This window comes from Ranitomeya variabilis, chromosome 1 (genome assembly GCF_051348905.1).
Source record: "Ranitomeya variabilis isolate aRanVar5 chromosome 1, aRanVar5.hap1, whole genome shotgun sequence".
Taxonomy (NCBI): domain Eukaryota; kingdom Metazoa; phylum Chordata; class Amphibia; order Anura; family Dendrobatidae; genus Ranitomeya; species Ranitomeya variabilis.
The window spans coordinates 221,841,844-221,864,447 of record NC_135232.1 but is presented as its reverse complement, the minus strand read 5'-3'; the positions used below and the strand labels follow the sequence as shown (position 1 = coordinate 221,864,447).

Below are 22,604 nucleotides of genomic sequence, written 5' to 3'. Positions count from 1 at the left end.
AGAGGCCCTGGACGCACATCTCGATGGATTTTATTTCGGATCTTCCTGTTTCTCAGAAGATGTCTGTCATCTGGGTGGTGTGTGATCGTTTCTCTAAGATGGTCCATTTGGTTCCCCTGCCTAAGTTGCCTTCTTCTTCCGAGTTGGTTCCTCTGTTTTTTCAAAATGTGGTCCGTTTGCATGGTATTCCGGAGAATATCGTTTCTGACAGAGGTACCCAATTCGTGTCTAGATTTTGGCGAGCATTCTGTGCTAGGATGGGCATAGATTTGTCTTTCTCGTCTGCTTTCCATCCTCAGACTAATGGCCAGACCGAGCGGACGAATCAGACCTTGGAGACATATTTGAGGTGTTTTGTGTCTGCAGATCAGGATGATTGGGTTGCTTTTTTGCCTTTAGCGGAGTTTGCCCTCAATAATCGGGCCAGTTCTGCCACCTTGGTGTCTCCCTTTTTCTGTAATTCGGGGTTTCATCCTCGATTTTCTTCTGGTCAGGTGGAATCTTCGGATTGTCCTGGAGTGGATGCTGTGGTGGAGAGGTTGCATCAGATTTGGGGGCAGGTAGTGGACAATTTGAAGTTGTCCCAGGAGAAGACTCAGCTTTTTGCCAACCGCCGGCGTCGGGTTGGTCCTCGGCTTTGTGTTGGGGACTTGGTGTGGTTGTCTTCTCGTTTTGTCCCTATGAGGGTTTCTTCCCCCAAGTTTAAGCCTCGGTTCATCGGCCCGTACAAGATATTGGAGATTCTTAACCCTGTGTCCTTCCGTTTGGACCTCCCTGCATCTTTTTCTATTCATAATGTTTTTCATCGGTCATTATTGCGCAGGTATGAGGTACCGGTTGTGCCTTCCGTTGAGCCTCCTGCTCCGGTGTTGGTTGAGGGCGAGTTGGAGTACGTTGTGGAAAAAATCTTGGACTCCCGTGTTTCCAGACGGAAACTCCAGTATCTGGTCAAATGGAAGGGATACGGTCAGGAGGATAATTCTTGGGTGACTGCCTCTGATGTTCATGCCTCCGATTTGGTCCGTGCCTTTCATAGGGCTCATCCTGATCGCCCTGGTGGTTCTGGTGAGGGTTCGGTGCCCCCTCCTTGAGGGGGGGGGTACTGTTGTGAAATTGGATTTTGGGCTCCCCCGGTGGCCACTGGTGGAATTGAACTGGTGTGCATCATCCTCTCTGTTCACCTGTTTCCATCAGGATGTGGGAGTCGCTATTTAGCCTTGCTCCTCTGTCACTTCCATGCCGGTCAACATTGTAATCAGAAGCCTTTCTGTGCATGTTCCTGCTGCTAGACAACTCCCAGCTAAGTTGGACTTGTCCTTGTTTGTTTTTGCATTTTGTTCCAGTTCACAGCTGTAGTTTCGTTTCTGTGTCTGGAAAGCTCTTGTGATCTGAAATTGCCACTCTGATGTTATGAGTTAATACTAGAGTCTTAAAGTAATTTCAGGATGGTATTTTGATAGGGTTTTCAGCTGACCATGAAAGTGCCCTTTCTGTCTTCCTGCTATCTAGTAAGCGGACCTCAATTTTGCTAAACCTATTTTCATACTACGTTTGTCATTTCATCTAAAATCACCGCCAATATTTGTGGGGGCCTCTGTCTGCCTTTTGGGGAAATTTTTCTAGAGGTGAGCCAGGACTATATTTTCCTCTGCCAGGATTAGTTAGTCCTCCGGCCGGCGCTGGGCGTCTAGGGATAAAACGCAGGCTACGCTACCCGGCTACTGTTAGTTGTGCGGCAGGTTTAGTTCATGGTCAGTTTAGTTTCCATCCTTCCAAGAGCTAGTTCGTATGTTTGCTGGGCTATGTTCTCTTGCCATTGAGAACCATAACACCTGAGACCTTTCCTGACTGATAGACCTCTGATGACCCCTCGGAGATCTAAAAACTTGAGTGACCTATTAGTCAAGAGTCACTACGTAGCACCCAGTAGGAACTTTTTTGGTAATACACAAGGTAGAAAAGGTTTTTTCAAATGTGGCCATTGCCTGGCATGTACTAATGCGCACCAAGCATCCACATTTGATTCGGTTGATCAAAAACGATTCCAGATAAGAGAATATATCTCTTGTAGTACCAAAAATGTAATATACTACGCCACATGTAGTTGCCCCCTAATATACGTAGGACTGACGTCAAGGGAATTGAGGATACGCATCAGAGAACATGTACGGGATATTTGTGCCGCCGAGTCAATAGAGGACATCTCAACCCTTAAGACTATCCCCAGACATTTTCGCATGGCACATGACTGCAATCCCAGAGATTTTAAAGTTAGGGGCATAGATGTGGTACATGTTGGCATCAGGGGAGGAAATGTAAAAAAATTGTTAGCACAGCGTGAACTTAAATGGATAGTGACGCTTGGAACTACAAAACCTGCGGGTTTAAATGAATCTCTGAATTTTGCTCCATACTTGTGAAGTCATCTTCCTATGTATAACTATGTATACCCCTCTTTCCACTCTGTATTTTAATTTGTGTTTTGTGTTTGGTTTTAATACACTTTTTTGTCTTTATATGATATAGGCTTCTTCTTTTTGTGACACCATGAATATAGCCTGAACTTTGGGTCCTCTTCTTGAGATATATATACAAAGCCGATAACCAGTTGAAATGGATCATAAATCTGACGTGTCTGATGTATATATGTGATTCAGCACACTGTGGAGCCCTTCGTTTGAGGAGACAGCCTTTATTATATACCTACATGTTTATTTTTGTGTTGGACTTTAATATTTGATTGAACACACAACAGAGACACCCCTGCTGTGGTGCGCGTGCGCGGTCCTTCTCTCCTCGGTCGCCCGCTCTCGTCCGGCGACGTCCTGCGGTGGGTGCAATCGGGACCAGTTGGTGCCAGCTTGTGCTCAGGGCTGGATATGTCCGGGCGGGGGTGGGAGGACCTGGACAGCGGCGCGTGCATGCGCCGTACGGACACAGCATAGGGGCGGGTGTTGCCATGTGATGATCACATGGTGGGTTACCATAACTACTTAAAGGTCCTGCAAACCATTCAGACCACACTTCCCCCTTGAGAAAGCGAGGCAGACAGCGGCGAAACGCGCGTCGGGGTGCGTGCTGAGGTTTACCCTGCACCAGGTGAGACAGACTCTCCTTAATGCCCTATCACATGGTCTTTTGATACTTTATAATGTTATGATTCAAAGTGTACTGTTATTGATGGGACCTCCCTGTGATAGTAGTTAACGCCACGGAGTAGGGGATCTATACAGAGGGATATTTCCCCTTGTACATTAGCATGTAGGAGAGTAGCATGCTGGCACCTGAGTCATAATATAATGGTGTTTATATACGACAGTAATTGTTTATACAGGGTACCTCTTTAATTCTGGTGTCTTTTTTTGCACTTTTGTGTTTTGTGCACTGTCATTACTTTGTCATGTGCTTGTATTTTTAAGCTGGTTTTAAATTGTGTGTTTTGTTACAAATAAAACATTACCAATTTTATATGAAAAAAAGCTTCCTTTGGTTCTCTTGTATATGATATGGATGTGACACATTTAGGTCTAGGTTTGTGTTCTGGCCACTGTGTAAACTACATGTCAGGCACACTATGGTACTGGAGACAGATTTCTATCAAAATATTAATGCGGAACACTTATTGACGTACATATGTTTCCAGGGGAAGCTTTAGAGGAAAGACAGCGGCCTCAGGTCACATGATGCTCAGCTTACCTTCTGATTGGTCCGTTTCATGACGCGCCTGTCTGTGGAGCTGCGAACTGTTGGAGCTGCAGAGTGGAGCACCGGGCAGAGCAGTGGAGCACCGGGCAGAGTCTGGAGCCCGGTCGGACATGGCCAGCGTTCACGAGAGCCTGTATTTTAACCCCATGATGACTAATGGCGTTGTGCATGCCAATGTGTTTGGTATCAAGGACTGGGTGACTCCGTACAAGATCTCTGTGCTTGTGCTGCTGAGCGAAATGACTAGAAGCACCGAGGTCACTGTGGTGGACAAGAGGCGGCTGAACAAGCAGATCCTGCCTCTTCTCCAGGTGAGTGACGCCATGGCTGCTTTCTGCACAGTGGTCAGCAGGCAGTGTGAGGGCTGCAGGGGAGGTGTCGGGCTCTGAGCACAGCTACAGTGAGGGGAGTACATCCGAACACTCCCCTAGATCACAGGCTATAGCCAGGTGTGGATGAGCAGTGGGGAAAGTAGTGAGTCCCTGGTTTGTGGGCTGTCGGGGAATGCTGGAAGTTGTAGTACTTGAGCTACAAGGCTGTAAGTTGAGGTTGCAGAAACTTCCTCTCCTCTACTAGCTATCCATGATCAGGGCGGGTTATCAGGTTCTGGATGTAATGAATGTTTCCTTTCATTAATAACAAAGCAAAGAGACGGAAAACTGCAGAATTGATGCACAAAGTGTAGGGGAATCTCGCAGAATATTACATAGTGTGACTCCTAAATAAAGGGCCTATTCCATCCGCCATATGGTTTTCATTGGGAGGTCGTGTTGGGGAAGCTGGAGCCGCAGCCTTCATTTGGACTTCTGGGGAGGCTTTCTGAATTGCTGGACAACTATGTGAGCCCCTTGTGTGGGTTGTCCTGTTTACAATTTTTTTTTTTTTCTTTAGTCCAGATACTTCAAGATCTATAAAATAACAAAGCTGTTACTCGGCCTCCTTGGGCCCAGCGATTACTCTCTGCTTTTGATTTGGTCTTTGTTGAGCTGCTGCTAAAGTGATGTCATGTCTAAATCACTCATGAACTGCTGCAGCCAATCACTGGGCGCAGCCAATATAGACAGCACAGGCTGCTGAGGTCAGAGATAGGCTGCTCCCCGCTGCTTTAGACATGACAACAGTTTTGCGGCAGATCAGCAAAGCCCAAATAAAAGGCAGTGAGTAATCCCTGGCCCCAAGGAGGTTGAGTAATTGAGTAACAGCTCAGTCTATTTTAGAAGCCTATGGACTGAGAAATAAACAGGACAAATGCTGTGCACCGGTGCTCAGGAAGGATATAATGGAACTAGAGCGAGTACAAAGGAGGGCAACAAAATTAATAAAGAGGATAGGGGAACTACAATACCCAGATAGATTAGCAAAATTAGGATTATTTAGTCTAGAAAAAAGATGATTGAGGGGCGATCTAATAACCATGTATAAGTATATAAGGGGACACTACAAATATCTCTCCGAGGATCTGTTTATTCCAAGGAAGGTGACGGGCACAAGGGGGGCATTCTCTGCGTCTGGAGGAGAGAAGGTTTTTCCACCAACATAGAAGAGGATTCTTTACTGTTAGGGCATTGAGAATCTGGAATTCCTTTCCTGAGGAGGTGGTTATGGCGAACTCAGGCGAGGGTTTCAAGAGAGGCCTGGATGTCTGGAGCGTAACAATATTAATGATAACATTACTGATAGAGAATTTAGATTGTAACCCATTAATGACACTGATTACAATGTATGTAAAGTGCTGCAATGTATGATGGTGCTGTTTAAGGAAGCATAATAATAAAATAAATGGACATTTTTCACCTACCTGGGACTAACACCTTGCTCTCCCGTGATGGCGCTATTCTGTTTGTCCTGTCAGTGTTAGTTTACTGTGCTCTAGTGACACCATGGCGCTATATAGGATGTATTCGACAGTATAAGACTTCTGCTGCCATTCACTATCTGAGGCAGTCACATGTGTGAACCCAACATTTCTGGGATATAAAAAAAACAGGCTAGTTGGCGTACTAGGGAGGTTCAGGCAGTGGAGCATTTTTATTATTATAATACATTTTTTTTTCTATTGAATTAATGAAAAAGGAAAATTTGCATAAAAATCCATACAATTTTTGTGAGTTTACTGCCTTGTAATTCTTGTACCTTTTTGGTCACAATACTAAACCCAGCCTGTGTTCTGTATCCTAACACAGCAAGGGAAGGCAACAATTTATAATAATAATAAAACATTATTTTTTTTTAACTGAAAACTAGGTCACATTTTTACAGCAAATATATTATGTGATATAGTAGTTAAAACTTTTTCTCCTGAATGTATACCGGTAATTGTATTTAGTTTTTAGACTAACGTTAATCTATGTATGCATATGTGTAAATATCTTTTCTCTGCTTTCCTAGGGTCCTGACATGTCACTATCCAAGCTTATTAAGATTGTCAATGACTGTTGTCCAAATGTGGCAAGTTCTTTACAAATCAGGTAGGTTCTCATACTCTGAATGAATTGCTCTAGAGGCATTTGATCGGGGTCTGTCAGTACAAAATGATTGTTCAAACCAAGCAGAGGTGCTCAGTGTAAATTTGGCATGGTCACACAGTTCAGTGCATCTTCCCCTACTTGTTTTCTATCTCAGCCCTTCTCTGGCTCATGTAAAGTCTGTACTGTCAATCACGGAAGAGGAGGTGGAGACAGATGCAAAACTATTAGATGGAAAGATGCACTGAATTGTTGTGCCATGCCAAAGGAGCACAGAGCGCTTGTTCTTGGTTTGAACAATCACTTTGTGCTGACTGACGCCTGACAGTAGGCACTGCACTTTGAACAGACTAGGGATGAGTGGACCTGTGGAAGTTCAGCCTCTGGTACCCGACCGAACTTTAGTCCAACGTTCGGTCCGGGTACAGAAACTGTACCTGAACCCGAGCCTCATTGAAATCATTGGGGATCCGAACTTTGGAGCTGGAATATCTTTCTCCCCCTCCTCCCCGGAATCTCAAACTGTAACATGGACTTCCAGTAGAAGTCTGTGTTCGGAGTTCACTATGGACACTCGGTGTCCGGTTTGCTCCTCTCCAGAGCAGGCCTGTTCTGTTCAGCTCTGTCCATTGTCTACATCTGGCAGCTGATCCATGGGTGTGTTGGACCTTGACCGATTTGATATTGATTACCTATTATTCTAGGGATAGGTCATCACTATTTTTTTCCTTTTTTTTTTTTTTTTTTTTAAATGTCTGGACAACCCGTGTAAGCATGTGTATAAGAAAACCCATCACTCAGATTGTTGTTGATGGGAACATTATATTTTAAGGTAATCCTGTAGTGCATGGGTGGATAATTAATTTACCCAAGGGACCCTATGAATGTGAGACCATGACCGTTGTGGAGGGCCGAACCAACTGTCTGAACTTGGTTATGCTCATTATTAATGTTTTATATTCATTTTATTGCTTAATATTGTGCAGAATTGTCCGTTGGCTAGCTGCTACTACTAAAACTTGTTACAATAGCGGTTATTATTTTATAGTTAAAAATTACTATTAAAGGGAATCTGTCACCTCATTTTACCGCTATAAACTGCGGCCACTGCCATTAGGGGCTTATCTACAGCGTTCTGTAATGCTGTAGATAAGCCCCCGATGTATCCTGAAAGATCAGAAAAACAAGTTAGATTATACTTACCCAGGGGCAGTCACGGTTCGGGTCCGATGGACGTCGCAGGTCTGGGTCCGGCGCCTCCCATCTTCATACAATGACGTCCTCTTCCTTGCTTCCTGTCACGGCTCCTGCGTAGGCCTACTGATTTGCCCTGTTGAGGGCAGCGTAAAGTACTGCAGTGCGTAGGTGCTGGGCCTCTCTGACCTTTCCTGGCGCCTACGCACTGCAGTACTTTGCTCTGCCATCAACAGGGCAGACAAAGTACGCCTGCGCCTGAGCCGCAGCGTGAAGAGAAGAAGAGGACGTCATCGTAAGAAGATGGGAGGCCCCGGACCACGACGCCTTTCGGAGCAGAACCGGACCGGGACCGCCCCTGAGTGAGTATAATCTAACTCTTTTTCTCATCTTTCAGGATACATCAGGGGCTTATCTACAGCATTCCAGAATGCTGTAGATAAGCCCCTGATGCTGGTGGGCTTAGCTCACCTTCGATTTTGGGGGTGACAGGTTCCCTTCAATCCCATCCACTAGGTCTTTAATAAATAGGTTTAAAATAATCGGTCCTAGTACAGATCCCTGCGGGACCCCACTGCTGACTATATCGCATTTAGAGAACGTACCATTTATGACGACTTTGTTTCCTGTCATTTAACCAATTCCTTACCCACCTGCATCTAGATTCCCCCAGTCCTTGCTTCTGTAGCTTTAGTATAAGGCTGTTATGTGTAACTGTATCAAATTCCTTTGCAAAGTCCAGATAAATCACATTGGCCGCAATACCAACATTCAGATTTGCACTATCTCTATCGCCTCTCATTGGGGGACACAGGAACCATGGGGTGTATGCTGCTGCCACTAGGAGGCTGACACTATGCAAATAAAAAAGCTAGCTCCTCCTCTGCAGTGTACACCCCACCGACAGGAAGTAGGATATTCAGTTTAGCTTAGTGTCAGTAGGAGGTGGACACGGGTCTTTCACTAGACCCTTATCTACCTCAATGTGCGTAGTTTCTTTTCAGGTTTTCCGGAGGGATACAGAGTGAACAGTCACACCTGTAGTCCCACAATGCGGACTATGAGTACGGCGTGTACTATCACCCCGTATCCTCATAGATCCCTCTCCAGGACCAAGAGCCTAGCACACAAGCGTGCTTAGAAGTCCGGTCCTGGCTCTGTCCCCCACCCACTCGCCCACCAGAGCCTGTCGGTTGGAGGAGACGAGGACGTCCATCACAGCTCCGTGGACGTCTCATTCCCCTCAGGTTAGTAGCGGACGACGTGGGATGTTTAGGTGAGTATTTCCCTATATCCCCCAGATCCTTCCCTGCCCACCCTCACAGTGTGGGGGAGTAGAAGTTCCTACAGGCGCGCTGCACGACCCTCTATGGCGGCGCTGAAATAATTTTAATAGGGATCCCAGGGGCCCCTAGTCGAGCTTATCTCGTGCGGTAAAGGCTGCCGCGCTTCCCTCTTCCTATCCCCTTCATCCCTGAGGCCGCTCTGTTCGGCGGCCGCAATGTCACTTCTTACAGGGGCACCACTTCCCCCTGCGGCTGCAATGCAGTGCCTGCGCGGCGGCCTTGGCAGGCTGCTGCGCAACTTACTTCCTACGGGCTTCGGCGCTGCAAGGCGGCGTCTCCTCCTATATCTGGTGGCGCCGACCTCTAATTTAGGCCCCGGCTTTGGCCGGGGCTTACTTCGGCGCCGCGACCCTGGCAATTGCGTTCCCTCTGGCGGCCCTGGCAGGCGGCCGCGCTGCTCTGCGGCGCACTGCTCCGGAGCCGCGGTCTCTTTTCCGGCGGCCTCTAATTTAGGTCCCAGCTTCTGCCGGGGCCTACTTCCGGTACCGCGCTCCTCCACTTCCGTTTTTTTTCGGGCGGGCTTTTCTCCCGCCAGACAATCTCTTTACTCCCCTCCCACCGGCGCCATTTTGGTGCTCCCGGGCCCATGACTTCTACGCCGCTGCTTGCCGCTACATCGCAGCAGGGCGCACGTTCCAGCGCCCTTTCAACGGTTACCATCGACCAGCATACGCTTTCTCCCGCGGGGTCCCCTGCATCCTCCTTAGGTTGCCGTCTCATCGCTGGTGCCCTGGACCTGTGCCATGATGCCGGTCGCAGCTACTGCCGGGAGCAGTCTACAGGACTCTAGTATTACTGTGAGTAACTCTGCTATGCAGTCTATTACTCCCCTCTCCTGTTCCCCTAACCTTCGGGCATCATTTAGTGGGTCTGCTCCCAGGCCTAATCCTATAAGGAGAGCGCTCCCGTCCTCCTGCTTCCTCTTGTCAGCTGCAGCAACTCCCTGTCCAGGAGTCCCTACCAAGGGTGAGACCGAGACCCATGATTATCCCTGGGTGGGCTTTCCTTCTGTCTCAGTCTGGGGCAGACCTCACCAGGATGTCACGCCCTTGGTGTCCGTGACTGACCGCAATGGCTAATGGGTCACAGGATTTTCCGACCAGCCTTGTTCAACTCAGGCCACAAGAAGGGATACAGGGTGAACAGTCACACCTGTAATCCCACATTATGGACTATGAGTACGGCTTGTACCGCCACCCCGTATCCTCATTGATCCGACAGCAGGACCATGATCCTAGCACACAAGCGTGCTTAGAGGTTCGGTCCCAGCTCCATTCCCCACCCACTCGCCCTCCAGAGCCTGTCGGTTGGAGGAGACCAGGACGTCCACCATCAGCCCCATGGACGTCTGACAACTTTCTTTCCCGCTCCATCTTGCTCTCTGGTCTGGACCAGTGAGATCCCTCTTCCTGACCCTCCTCTCTCTCTCTCGAGAGAGAAACGGACTTCCTTGGTCATGTTTGCAGAGGAAGTTTCAGATGCGATCAACCAGACCCTAAGCATCATGGATACCTCTACGGAACCCGCAGAGTAGGCGGTTTTCGTTTAGACGGTCAAACCACCTTCCAAGGTCTTTGCCCCACACACTGAATTTGTAGTGGTACTTACCAGGGGAAATGCGAGCCATACCAGATGCTTTCAGACAGGGAAGCGTCTCGGCATCCTATATTCCTTCTCTCCTGAGCTCATCGCTAACTGGACTGATTCCTCGGCAATTCAGCTCCCAGACTGTCTGCCAACTTGGCATAGGTTCAAAGGATACAATTATAAATCCGCTGGATAAATTAGCCTTTGAAACGGCTGCTTCTACTTTGTGCCTCGGTCATTGCCTCTACCTGGGTCTCAGGGACCATAGATAGATGGACCAAACAGCCTTGTAAGAGCACCCTGGCTGGAGCCCCTCCGGGGGAGCTAGCTGACCTGACGGACCAAATTTCCTATGCAGGGAAATATTTGGTATCTGCCTCCCTAGATGCGCGGCTTGTGCACGCGTCCAGCAATATGGTGGCCATCTGACGCAGCAGGCGGACTTGTCTTCAAGAAGTCGCTTACCGGCCTCCCCTTCCAGGGGGCCTGTCTCTTTGGCTACATGCTGGAACAAATGATTAATTCGCTGTTTTGTGGCGTCGGAAGATTCCTCTAGCTAACACAGACTGCGATCTCGTCTGGCTAGAGAAAAGGCTTTCTTTTACGCCTATCCCTTCCCGGCGTTCCCGCAACTCCCATGGTTGGTCCACCAGGCCTAGACCTGGCAGATCTTCCTCGGCATAACTCGTGCCAACGGCCCAGCGTTTCTTCCAGTTTGGGCGGGCATCTCCTGTCTTTTTCAGGGATGTTTGGCTGGCTTCGGTGGAGGACGCTTAGATCAAGGAGGTGGTATCCTCCGGATACAAGATACGGTTCGCTTCGCGGCCCGGAATTGCTCCCGACCTCTAAAAATCCTCCTCTGATCTCAGGTTTATTTGCGTCCATTGCCTTCTTTCTTTGTTCGGAGGTTATTGTTTCTGTTCCAGAGCAAATACGCTTCACAGTTTTCTATTCAAACCTGCTTGTAGTGCCGAAGAAGAGCGGCGCTGTTCGGCCCATTTTGTCTCTGAAGTTAGTGAACAGAAGGCTCCGCCTGCGGCATTTCAGGATGAAGTTCCTCTGTTCAGTCCTGGCTTCCATGGATCCACAGGAATTCCTGTGCTCCATGGATATCCTAGATGCCTTGCTCCATGTCCTGATTTTCCTTGAGGATCAGGGGCCTAGTGCTCATTCCATACCTTGAAGTCATCCTCATCAAGTCTCAGGCCCAGAAGAGTCTGACCATCATCCTCGACTCCCGGTCCCGTTTCTGGTGGCTGGCCAACAGAACAAAGTCTTGTCTTGTTCCGAGTCAGCGTCTCGTCCTCTTAGGCATGTTGTTCGACACCGCCGGGGTTTTTTTTTTCTTCTTGAGAAGCGGGCAATTCTCCATACGGAGTTCGCTCTCTGCAGGGTCCTCGGCTGCCTTCCTTCCGTTCAGCTACGACGTTCCTGTGATGCATGGTGACAGCTCCGTAAGCGTTCTCTTTTGCGCTGTTCCACTTGAGACCAATTCAGCAGCCCATTCCTCAGTGGGACACGTCTGTACTGTCTCTGGATCCTCCAATCCGACCGATTCTAATAGCCTCTCAACTGGTGGCTGTCATCCCCTCTCATTCCCCAGGTCCAGTCCTCCCAAGGCAGGTGGTGACGACGGTCACCAGCCTTCCCAGCTGGGGTGCGTTTTCTCACCATCTGTCATTGAAGGGGGCGTTGGTCGGAGCAAGAGTCCTCTCCGCCGATCGATACCCTTGAGATAGGGGCCTTTCTTCTATCCCTGAGTCTCTGGGAAAGGCTTCTCAGAGGTCTGCCAGTCAGAATCCAGACGTCCAATGACTCAGCTGTGGCTTATGTCAATCGCCAGGGAGGGAATCAGTCTCTTGGCAATGGCGGAGGTATCCAATATCCTCCTCTGGGCAGAGGCGACGGTTTCTGCACTATCTGCAGTGCATATCCCTGGCGTGGATTACTAGACCGCAGTGTTTTCTCTGCCGCGACGGCCTTGTGGCAGGACAGGGGTTCCTGCTTCAGGAGGTCTTCCTTCAATTTTGCCTTTGATGAGGAACTCCGGACACGGATCTCCTGGCGGCCCGTCTGCTTAGGAAAGTACCACCGTTTGTTTCCAAGTCCACGATCCTCTTGTTGTGGATACTGATACTTTGACCATTCCTGGGTCGCAATTTGTTCTTCCCTTTCTTCCCAGGCTATTGAAGATCAATGCGGAGGGGGTGCCGGTCATTCTGACCGCACCACATTGGCCCAGAAGGTTCTGGTTCGCTGAGATCGTCCATCGCCTCGTGGACTCCCACTGGAGGCCCCCAGTCTGGTCGGATCTTCTGTACCAGGGACCCATCTGCCGCAGAGTTCTTGGTGGCTCAAGTTAACAGCTTTGCTGTTGAAACCTTCCATTTTGGCTGTTTTCTCTAGGCAGAACTTGATGCTGGTCTTGCCCTTAGTTCTCTGAAGGGTCAGATAGCAACCTTTTCCATCCTTTTTCTGAAGTCCCTTTCAGAGGTCCTTAGCTACTGGCTATCACGGTACAAAGATTTACATGCGTCCCGTTCTCAGATCAGTACTTTTCTTCAAGGAGTGGCGCATGCGGCTCTCCCGTACCAGACTCCCGTGGATCCCTGGGACCTCAGTCTTGTTATGGAGGCTCAGTGGGGTTCCCCCCTTGAACCTCCCCATGAGGCCTCACTGTCCTGTCCCGCAAGGTGGCGTTTCTGGTGACCATCACCTCCATTAGGCGTGCCTCGGAGTTGGTCGCTCTCTCCTGTCTCCCCATTTCTTGGTTCTTCACCAGGATAAGGTAGTTTTACGGCCTTCGCCGCCTTTTCTTCCCAGGACGGTGTCCTCCTTTTCTTCAATAAGATCGTCCTTCCCACCTTTGTCCTGCTCTGGGGCGTTCGCTGAACAGGCTAGACCTGGTCATGGCGGTGAGGATCTATTTGTCTAGGACCGCCTTCTTTAGGAAGACTGACTGTCTTTTTGTCATTCCAGACGATACGCCAAGAGGCCTGCCGGCCTCCAAGGTTACGACTGTTCTCTGGATCAGACCTGCCATTCTAGAGGCTCACCGGGTCAAGAACAGAGTGATTGCTCCTGGTATTAAGACTTACTCTGCCCCTGGCAATGGGCGCCTCCTGGGCAGTACACCATAGGGCATCCGCCCTACAACTTTGCTAGGCGGCAACCTGGTGTTCCGTTCACTCTTTTCCCAAGGGATATAAACTCCATACCTGCGCTTCGACAGTTACCAGCCTAGGCGGAAGGATCTTGCAGGCGGCAGTGGTGAGTTCCTCCGACCTGAATGGAGTTTTTTTCTGCTGTTCCCAACCCAGGGACTGCTTTGGGACGTCCCATGGTTCCTGTGTCCCCCAATGAGGCGATAGAGAAAACAGGATTTTTGGTTGCTTATCGTAAAATATGTTTCTCGGAGCCTTCATTGGGGGACACAGCACCTCCCAAGTTGAACAGCTCTGTTTGTGTTATACTGTTAACGTTTGTGTTCTTTGAACGCTCTTTGAGTGTTTGAAACTTTTAGACTGTAAAGCGCTGCTTGTTTGTTGGCGCTGTATAAATGAAGATTATTATTATTATAATATTATTATTCTTTCTCGTTTACACGTTGCTTCTCCTACTGCTTTCTCACTAACTGAACATCCTACTTCCTGTCGGTGGGGTGTACACTGCAGAGGAGGAGCTAACTTTTTTATTTGCATAGTGTCAGCCTCCTAGTGGCAGCAGCATACACCCCATGGTTCCTGTGTCCCCCAATGAAGGCTCCGAGAAACAGATTTTACAGTAAGCAACCAAAAATCCTGTTTTCCTCCTCATAGAAACCCAACATGTTAGTTAGACAAGACTTATTCTTCATGAATCCATGCTGGTTGTTAGCTATATTATTCTTTGCAATATATCTCTGCAGGTCATCTCTTATAATGCCCTCAAAAACTTTGCACAATACTCATGTCAGACTTACCGGACAGTAGTTGCCTGGATCCACCTTCTTACCTTTCTTAAATATTGGTACCATGTGAGCCATCCGCCAATCCTGTGGCCCCACCCCTGTTGCAAGAGAGTCTAAAGGTACCGTCACATTAAGCGACGCTGCAGCGATAGCGACAACGATGCCGATCGCTGCAGCGTCGCTGTTTGATCGCTGGAGAGCTGTCACACAGACCACTCTCCAGCGACCAACGATGCCGAGGTCCCCGGGTAACCAGGGTAAACATCGGGTTGCTAAGCGCAGGGCCGCGCTTAGTAACCCGATGTTTACCCTGGTTACCACCGTAAAAGTAAAAAAAACAAACAGTACATGCTCACCTGCGCGTCTCCCAGCGTCTGCTTCCTGACACTGACTGAGCTCCGGCCCTAACAGCACAGCGGTGTCGTCACCGCTGTGCTTTCACTTTCACTTTAGGGCCGGATCTCAGTCAGAGCAGGAAGCAGACGCTGGGAGACGCGCAGGGGAGCATGTACTGTTTGTTTTTTTTACTTTTACGGTGGTAACCAGGGTAAACATCGGGTTACTAAGCGCGGCCCTGCGCTTAGTAACCCGATGTTTACCCTGGTTACCAGTGTAAAACATCGCTGGTATCGTTGCTTTTGGTGTCAAACACAACGATACACGGCGATCGGACGACCAAATAAAGTTCTGGACTTTATTCAGCGACCAGCGACATCACAGCAGGATCCTGATCGCTGCTGCGTGTCAAACTAAACAATATCGCTAGCGAGGACGCTGCAACGTCACGGATCGCTAGCGATATCGTTTAGTGTGACGGTACCTTAAGAATGAGATACAGTGGTCTGTCATTTACTGCGCTCAATTCCCTCTGTATCTCATTTAATCCTTTCTTCTTTCATAGGATAAAGCTCATGGCTGAAGGAGAGCTAAAAGACATGGAGCAGTTTTTTGATGAACTTTCAGACTCATTCTCAGGAACAGAACCAGATGTCCACAAAACAAGTGTTGTGGGTAGGTGCAGCATCAAAACTAATTGCCGGTAAAAGTGTTTATGTAAATTAAATTAATTCCACTCAGCAAAGTACATTATATAGTGCAAGTAAAAAGTGTATATTCTTTCTCGACACTCTTTAAGGTCTTTTTCTTCGCCACATGATCTTGGCCTACAACAAACTGTCATTCAGTCAGGTATACAAATTGTACACCTCTCTGCAGAATTACTTCCAGTGTGATAAAGGCAAGGCAACATCAAAGACAGAAAGTGAAGTGGCTGACATGGAGCTCACGAACACTGAAGACGAAGAGGAGCAAGAATTAAGTGATGATGGAGAAATGGAGAAAGAAGACCTTGAAGGTCCTATTGGGTAATATTAAATGGGCTGATTTTCTTTCTAATCTCAAAGTTAGAGGGTCAAGAGCAGCTCATTTTTACATCGGATGTGAGCAGTGCTGGTAATGTATTATCTATCTATCTATTCCATATAACAGCCTTGTATAAGGAATCTGCTGGATACGTGCATTATCGGCACCTGCCATAGTCTAGTACATAATCAGCATGCTTGCCTCCTGATGCAGAACAAACGGACAACCCCGTTGGGTTTCCTGCACACATTTTGGCAGGAGCTGCCTACCATCTAATGTTTATTGGGTCTTTCCAGCATGCCCCTGACTGCTAGTGTGAGAGGATGAGATCAGGCAGTTGGATTTCATCTGCCCAATCTTTCTTTTTTAATGATCTTTTGAAATACTTATTTTTCATAATTTATATATAAATCCTGACTCAATAAGCCTTCTTTTCATTAAAATTTTACACTTGATGTACGTGACCAAAATGTCTGTAAATTCTGGCACAAATTGTATTTAATAAATCGCTAAGCAGATAAGAGTAAAACACACCAAAAATAGCCACAACTATATAAAATATATGTGGAACTTAGTGTGAAATGTTCTTTTTAAAACGAATCACTGATTTTGGATGGCCTTGTATATATTTGGAACTGTATTATCAGTCAGGCTAGTTTCACATTTGCGTTTAAATCCGCAGCGTTTAAAACGCATCCGCAAGTGGTGGAAAAAACGCGTACAAACGCGGCGTTTTTTAGAAGCATACGGTATCGCATGCGGTTAAAAAGACACCGCGTTTGTACGCGTTTATATGCGTTTTTTCCTGCGTTTGCATTTTTGGTGCGCATTATGTGAAATTTCACAAGAGAAAAATCTAGACAACCAGACACCGCCAATGGGACTACAGAGGGCGTGTATTATGGAATCTCTATATATAGACCCTTGAACAGCTGAAATGTTCAGATTTTGCTCCTGTATGCTGTGTCATAATGGATCTTCGCATGGAGAGCTTTTATTTCAACCTGGATTTAAGCATCAAGCTGTTTCTTGCCTGTGCGTTTGCTTGGGAGCAAGACAGAAATCGTGGAAGATAGAGAAGGAGACAACGTAGGCGTTTTTGGAGACCCCCCATTATCGAACTACGTGAGAGCCGTGGAGCCTATCACACGCTGTATGGCGAGCTTAATGCCAACCCGGAGAAATTCCATGAATATACAAGGATGTCGCAAGACTCGTTCTGGGATTTGCTTGCTCGTGTCCAAGGAGCCATACGGAGACAGGACACCCAGCTCCGTAGAGCGATTTCACCCGAGGAACGTCTGCTGGTTACATTAAGGTACGTTCCAAATCAAAACCAATGACAGTCCAAATTTTGTGTTTTCTGACATGTATGTTTTGGGTATTTTCCTTTCTTTCTTTAGCGTAACCACACCATAAATAGAATAGTTTGTAATTTTTTGGGGGTTTCTTTTTCTTCCAGATTTCTGGCCACCGGAGAGAGTTTATCATCCCTCCACTTCGAATACCGGCTTGGAATATCCACCCTGTCCGGAATAGTTGCGGACACCTGTCGGGCTTTGTGCAATGTACTCCGGGATGAGTTTATACCCCTACCCACCGTCGACATGTGGCTTGAAATTGCGGAACAATTCTGGAGTGTGTGTGATTTCCCCAACTGTTTAGGAGCGGTGGATGGACAGCACATCCGCATTATCAAACCTGCCAGAACAGGATCGAAGTACTTCAATTACAAAAAATATTTTTCTGTTGTGCTCATGGCAATAGCTGATGCGAACTGTCGCTTCATCGCCGTGGACATTGGAGCTTTTGGCCGTGGCAACGATTCCCAGACTTTCAAGAACTCGGATATGGGCCGCCGTGTGTATGGCAAAAATTTCAATTTTCCCCCGCCACAACCTCTCCCCAACACTCAAGGTCCACCGATGCCATTTGTTATGGTTGGGGATGAGGCCTTTCAGATGTGTGAAAACCTACTGAAGCCCTATTCCAGTCGGGACTTGAACCACACTAGAAGGATCTTTAACTACAGACTGACCAGGGCCCGAAGAACAGTAGAGTGTACCTTTGGCATTCTGGTCGCAAAATGGCGCATTCTTGCATCAGCCATAAATCTAAAAGTGGAAACAGTCGACGAGGTGGTCAAAGCCTGTGTGGTTCTGCACAATTATATAATGGCTAAGGAGCAACCCAGCATTGAACTGGATGAACCAGTTGCACACCCACTGCCCGATTTCCAGCATCACCCGCTGCGGTCAACTGCAGCAGTTGGTCACATGCGGGACCAATTTGCAGCCTCTTTTGATTCAGATATTGGACGTGTGTCATGGCAGGACAATGTTGTGTAAATGTCCTGTTGTAATTCGATCTGTGCCAGTAATTTTCTGCAATGATAATAATATTTCTCATTAATAAACTTTATTTTTGGTTGTGTTGACCGTGTCTCCTATGTATTTCCTCTACAAACCAAGGCTGTCCTAACACTAGCAGTATTTGGTCTGTATTTAATATCAGTATTTGTAATCCAAAACCAGGAGTGGGTGATAAAGGCAGAGGTGCTAGCTATTATGTTAATATCATAATTTACCTCTAATTGTTCCACTCCTTGTTTTGGCTTACAAATACTGATATAAAACACTGGACACATACTGCTAGTGTTATGGCAGCCATGTTGCTTTATTGGTAAGCTTGTTGACGTCATTGCGTCTTGATTCTGTTCTGCTTTATCCATTGGACACAGACTGAAGAGACAATGACTGAGGAGAAGGGGTAATGAAACTACTTGGGTCTGGTAGTTCGGGGATGGGGCTTGACACATGAGAGGCTTGAGACGCACTGGAAGGGTGAGACAAACCTGACATTACAGACACATTAGGAGGTGAAGGGGGAGTAATGCTAAGAGTCCTCTGTTTGTTTGTTTTTTGTGTGTGTTCTTTTTTGGTTTGCCTGGTTGTGGGAGGTCTTGGTGGGCTCATGTGGCGTGGTGGTGGGTGACCTTTCAGGGTCCGGCTGCACTGTCAGAGTCCATTGTGCTCGTAGATCGTGCAGCCATGCCAGAGTTCATAGTGCTCGTAGAGTGTGCAGCCATGCCAGAGTCCATAGCGCTCGTAGAGCGGAAGGCCATGCCAGAGTCCATAGCGCTTGTAGAGCGGAAGGCCATGCCAGGGTCCTGCTGCATCGTGGTGGCGGTACGGAAGGCCATGCCAGGATCCTGCTGCATCGTGGTGGTGGCGGTACGGAAGGCCATGCCAGGGTCCTGCTGCATCGTGGTGGTGGCGGTACGGAAGGCCATGCCAGGGTCCTGCTGCATCGTGGTGGTGGCGGTACGGAAGGCCATGCCAGGGTCCTGCTGCCTCGTGGTGTCAGTGGAGGAGGTCCAAGCAGGAGCAGCGGTTGTCATGGTGGTGGCGGTGGGATGTCCAACTGCACTCGGCATGGTGGTGGTGCTGTAGTGGTGTCCGGCTGTGGAAGGAATTGAGGTGGCCATGCAGTGGTATGCAGCAGAGGTCGGCATTGAGGTCAATCGTGACAGTGAAGGTACAGGTGGATATGCCGACACTGTCTGCTGGAAATCCTGACTCTGCTGCATAGCCTGCACGTAAGCAGCATTGCAGGCCTGCATGACACTCAGCTGGAGATCAGGAGTAAGGTGTTCCGACATGCCCTGCTCAATTTGGTTAAAAAAATGATGTGCTGGCCTCTGGAGGTCGGCTTTCACTTGATCAAGGCTTTTGCTGACCTCCTGGATACGTGCATTCAAGAGGCTATGTGAAACATCCATTCGGTCACCCAAAGCCTTGATTGCTTCGTGTAAAACCGAGCTCAAGTGCAAAAACTCTGGCATGAGTGACCTGTCCAAAGCCCTCTGCCGCTGCCGGGAGGAGCCCCCCAAAAAAGGGGCAGTGGAAGAGGACTGCGAAAGGGGAAGACCTGATGGACCAGCTCCCTGGTCTCCAGTTAGTGTGGAAGGCCCACTTGCTGGCTGCTGCGCTGCTGGATGGCTGGGACGGGTCCGTGGCTGTCGGATGAAGGACCGCTCCAGAACCTGGGCCAACAGTAGTGCTGTGAAAAAATGAAAAAGAAAATTAATACCAAATATTAACCAGTCGCAAAATCCTGTGCAATATAAAAATACAGATTATGGCAATACAATACAACCTAATGCACGTGATACTTACGTTCTCTGGGCAAGGACCGGTCTTAAAAATGCCAGAACTCGATGGTATTTGTATCTTCTGATCCTTGCTCCTGAACCACTGGGAACACGGCTCTCTTGACGCAGGTCATTGTCCTTCATCGAACGCCAACGTGTTTTGACTTTGGCCACTGTTAAAAAAAAAATAAAAAAAAATTGTGGTCAGAAAAAGGACTTTTGGCCGTGCTCACACAACTGTGTGTGATGAGAGAAACTCCTGAGAGTTTCTTTCATCACACACAGTCGAGTGAGCACGGCCAAGGTCTCTGCTGCTTCACACTGCAGTGCAATACTTACCAAATGCATTTCGGACCCGTGTCGGGGCGTTGTCCCAGTCATCCCACATCTCTTTGGCCACCTCATTCCATAAGCGTCGGATCGTGACGTCGTTTGAGTGCAGTGGATCCCGGGTGTCCCACAACGGGACTCGCTCCTGGACCAGCGAGATGAGGAGGTCATTCTCAATAAGATCATCCTCCCGTTGTGAAACCTAAAAATTAAATAAAGTCAATAAAGTTTGCTCAATTAACATAAGGAAAAGAAAGAAAAAAGATGCTGAGATGGCATGAATAGGAAAGTCAACATACAAAAGGATTCCAGAAGAAATAAGTTAAGAAATACGAATGGAAAGAAAGGAAGATTCAAGAATATTACACTGAGGACAGTCAGCCTTGTATACGTACCCGCTGCCGTCTTTACACCGGACCTTGACTCCACTGCTCCTGCCCTGTCTCTGCCGCAGTAGAAGAGGAGCTCTAAAAAAGAAAAATTTAAATTGTCAAATGTGTCGATGTGACAGTGAATACTTACCAATCTGACGAGGCAAGTACTCACCTCACTGACATGCTCGACTTCAGACGGCCCAGGAAGAAACTCCTCATGAGAAGAATCTGAAGAAGAAGACATTCTGATGAATGTAGAAAGAAAGAAATGGCAGAAATTAGGACATGTAGAGAAATAAAATAGAAAATAAAGGCATTGGCTAGGATATACTCACATTGTTCAGAGGCTTGTTTGCTCCAAGGTGCTGGGGTCTGTCTGCTCTGCTTGGCTGTCTGCTGAGAAGTGACTTGCAACTGTCCACACCCTCCCTTTATCACCTTGTATGTGGGGGGTGGCTTATCAGTGTCTAGACATGTTTTTCTCTTGTGGAACGCATGCGTTCATGAACGCAACCAAACGCATGTGCGTGTAAACGCATGCGTTCATATAGACAGCAATGCGGTTTTTTTTGTCGCAATCCTTGCGCAATCGACCACATGCGTTTCCAGGCGGCAAATTGACGCCTCGTAAAATTACTACATGTTGCATTTCCGCTCCAAGCCGCAAACGACGAAACGAGGCATGCGTCGTCAAACGCAGCGAAACGCGAAAAAGCAAAAACGCATGCGTCCCTAATGTTAATATAGGAATACAAAACGCATGCGGATATATGCGGTACAAACGCTGCGGACACACCTGCAAATGTGAAACCAGTCTCACTGTACTAGTGTGTGAACCCGGTTCACTACAATGTAATTCGGGTACACTGCGGTAGTAGGCAAACTGCAATGTACATGTAAGTTTATGCGTGCATACCCCTATGACAAAAGGGTGTACAAATATTTGTACCGTATTGTTCGCATAGCTATGTTAAGGTCTATTCCCACTACCATCATAGCTATGACAAATCTGTTTTCTAATACATCATTATTGATTTCATAGACTTATAATGGGCTTCCTCTAGTTTTTGACTGCAGATTAGGTTGTAAAAAAAAAGTCACAGGAAAACTGTCAAAACATAATATGATCTATCATTGCAGCTTCCCACCCTCTGACAGCATTTTGTTTTGCATTTTTTGCATTAGTAGTTGATGTACCGTATACATGATACTAGTTCTCAATTATTTTTTTCCCTTAGAGAAGAAGAATTGGCATGTAGCGGACCTCTGTCCCAAAAGCAGGCAGAATATTTCCTGTCCCATCAGGTTTGTCAATTTTTGAATATGATTTATAATTGTGTGCCACTTTATTTCATTTATCAAGTATTAGACTTCAAAATAGTATTTAAAAAGAATCTGATAGTGGATTGAACCACGGGCAAGCATGTATCAGACACTGGCTGCATGATTCCAATCATATGTGTTTGACTCTGAAATGCTGCGATGTTTCAGATAAACACATACTTTGTAACCTGACTGGGGACCGAGCCGCACAGGAGACTTTTCGAAAACATGGGTCCTCTGCGGCTTGTCTCTACCTGCTCCAATTAACTGACGGGTCTCTCCCTTTGTGGATGTATAAGGAAAGATCTGTCAGTCATCGGCAGCGGGCGGGGAGAAGTAGGGTTGTCTCAGAATCTGTGATCTGCCCCTGGATCTGGGAGCATGTATCCGCTGTCATGTGCTCGTTAAACATTCTTTTTTCCCCCCTATTTCAGCATAACACTGAATGACAAAATCTGTTTAGCACTGTTGAAAGTGTTTTGTATCGCCAGCCAAAACTAAATGTTATTTAAAATTACCGTATATACTCAAGTATAAGCCGAGATTTTCGGCCCATTTTTCTTTAGGCTGAAAGTGCCCCTCTCGGCTTATACTCGAGTCATTGTCCCATGGGGCGGCGGGGGAGAGGGGAAGCGGCAGGAGTTGGCGGCTTCCTCATCATACTCGCCTACTTACTTCCCTGCTTCTCAGTTGGTCTCTGGTGCCTGCAGCTCTTCCTGTGTTCATCAGTCACTTGGTAGCGCTCATTAAAGTAATGAATATGGACATGACTCCACTCTGATGGGAGTGGAGTGCATATTCATTACTTTAATGAGC

General features: G+C 47.5%; 1 protein-coding gene across 2 annotated transcripts in view; it reads left to right on the top strand.

Moving 5' to 3' along the window:
- The first annotated feature begins 2,963 nt into the window (after positions 1–2,963).
- Positions 2,964–22,604, top strand: part of ANAPC5 (anaphase promoting complex subunit 5) — an 86,296-nt gene continuing 66,655 nt past the window's right edge. For both annotated transcript variants that reach the window (XR_013222625.1, XM_077292947.1), the window contains exons 1-6: positions 2,964–3,099; positions 3,644–4,016; positions 6,094–6,173; positions 15,148–15,257; positions 15,382–15,610; positions 21,704–21,770. Coding sequence is in view for 1 of the 2 variants with exons in the window: in XM_077292947.1 (XP_077149062.1) it covers positions 3,816–4,016; positions 6,094–6,173; positions 15,148–15,257; positions 15,382–15,610; positions 21,704–21,770 (687 nt within the window). In the remaining variant the exon portion in view is untranslated. The remainder of the gene's footprint in view (positions 3,100–3,643; positions 4,017–6,093; positions 6,174–15,147; positions 15,258–15,381; positions 15,611–21,703; positions 21,771–22,604) is intronic.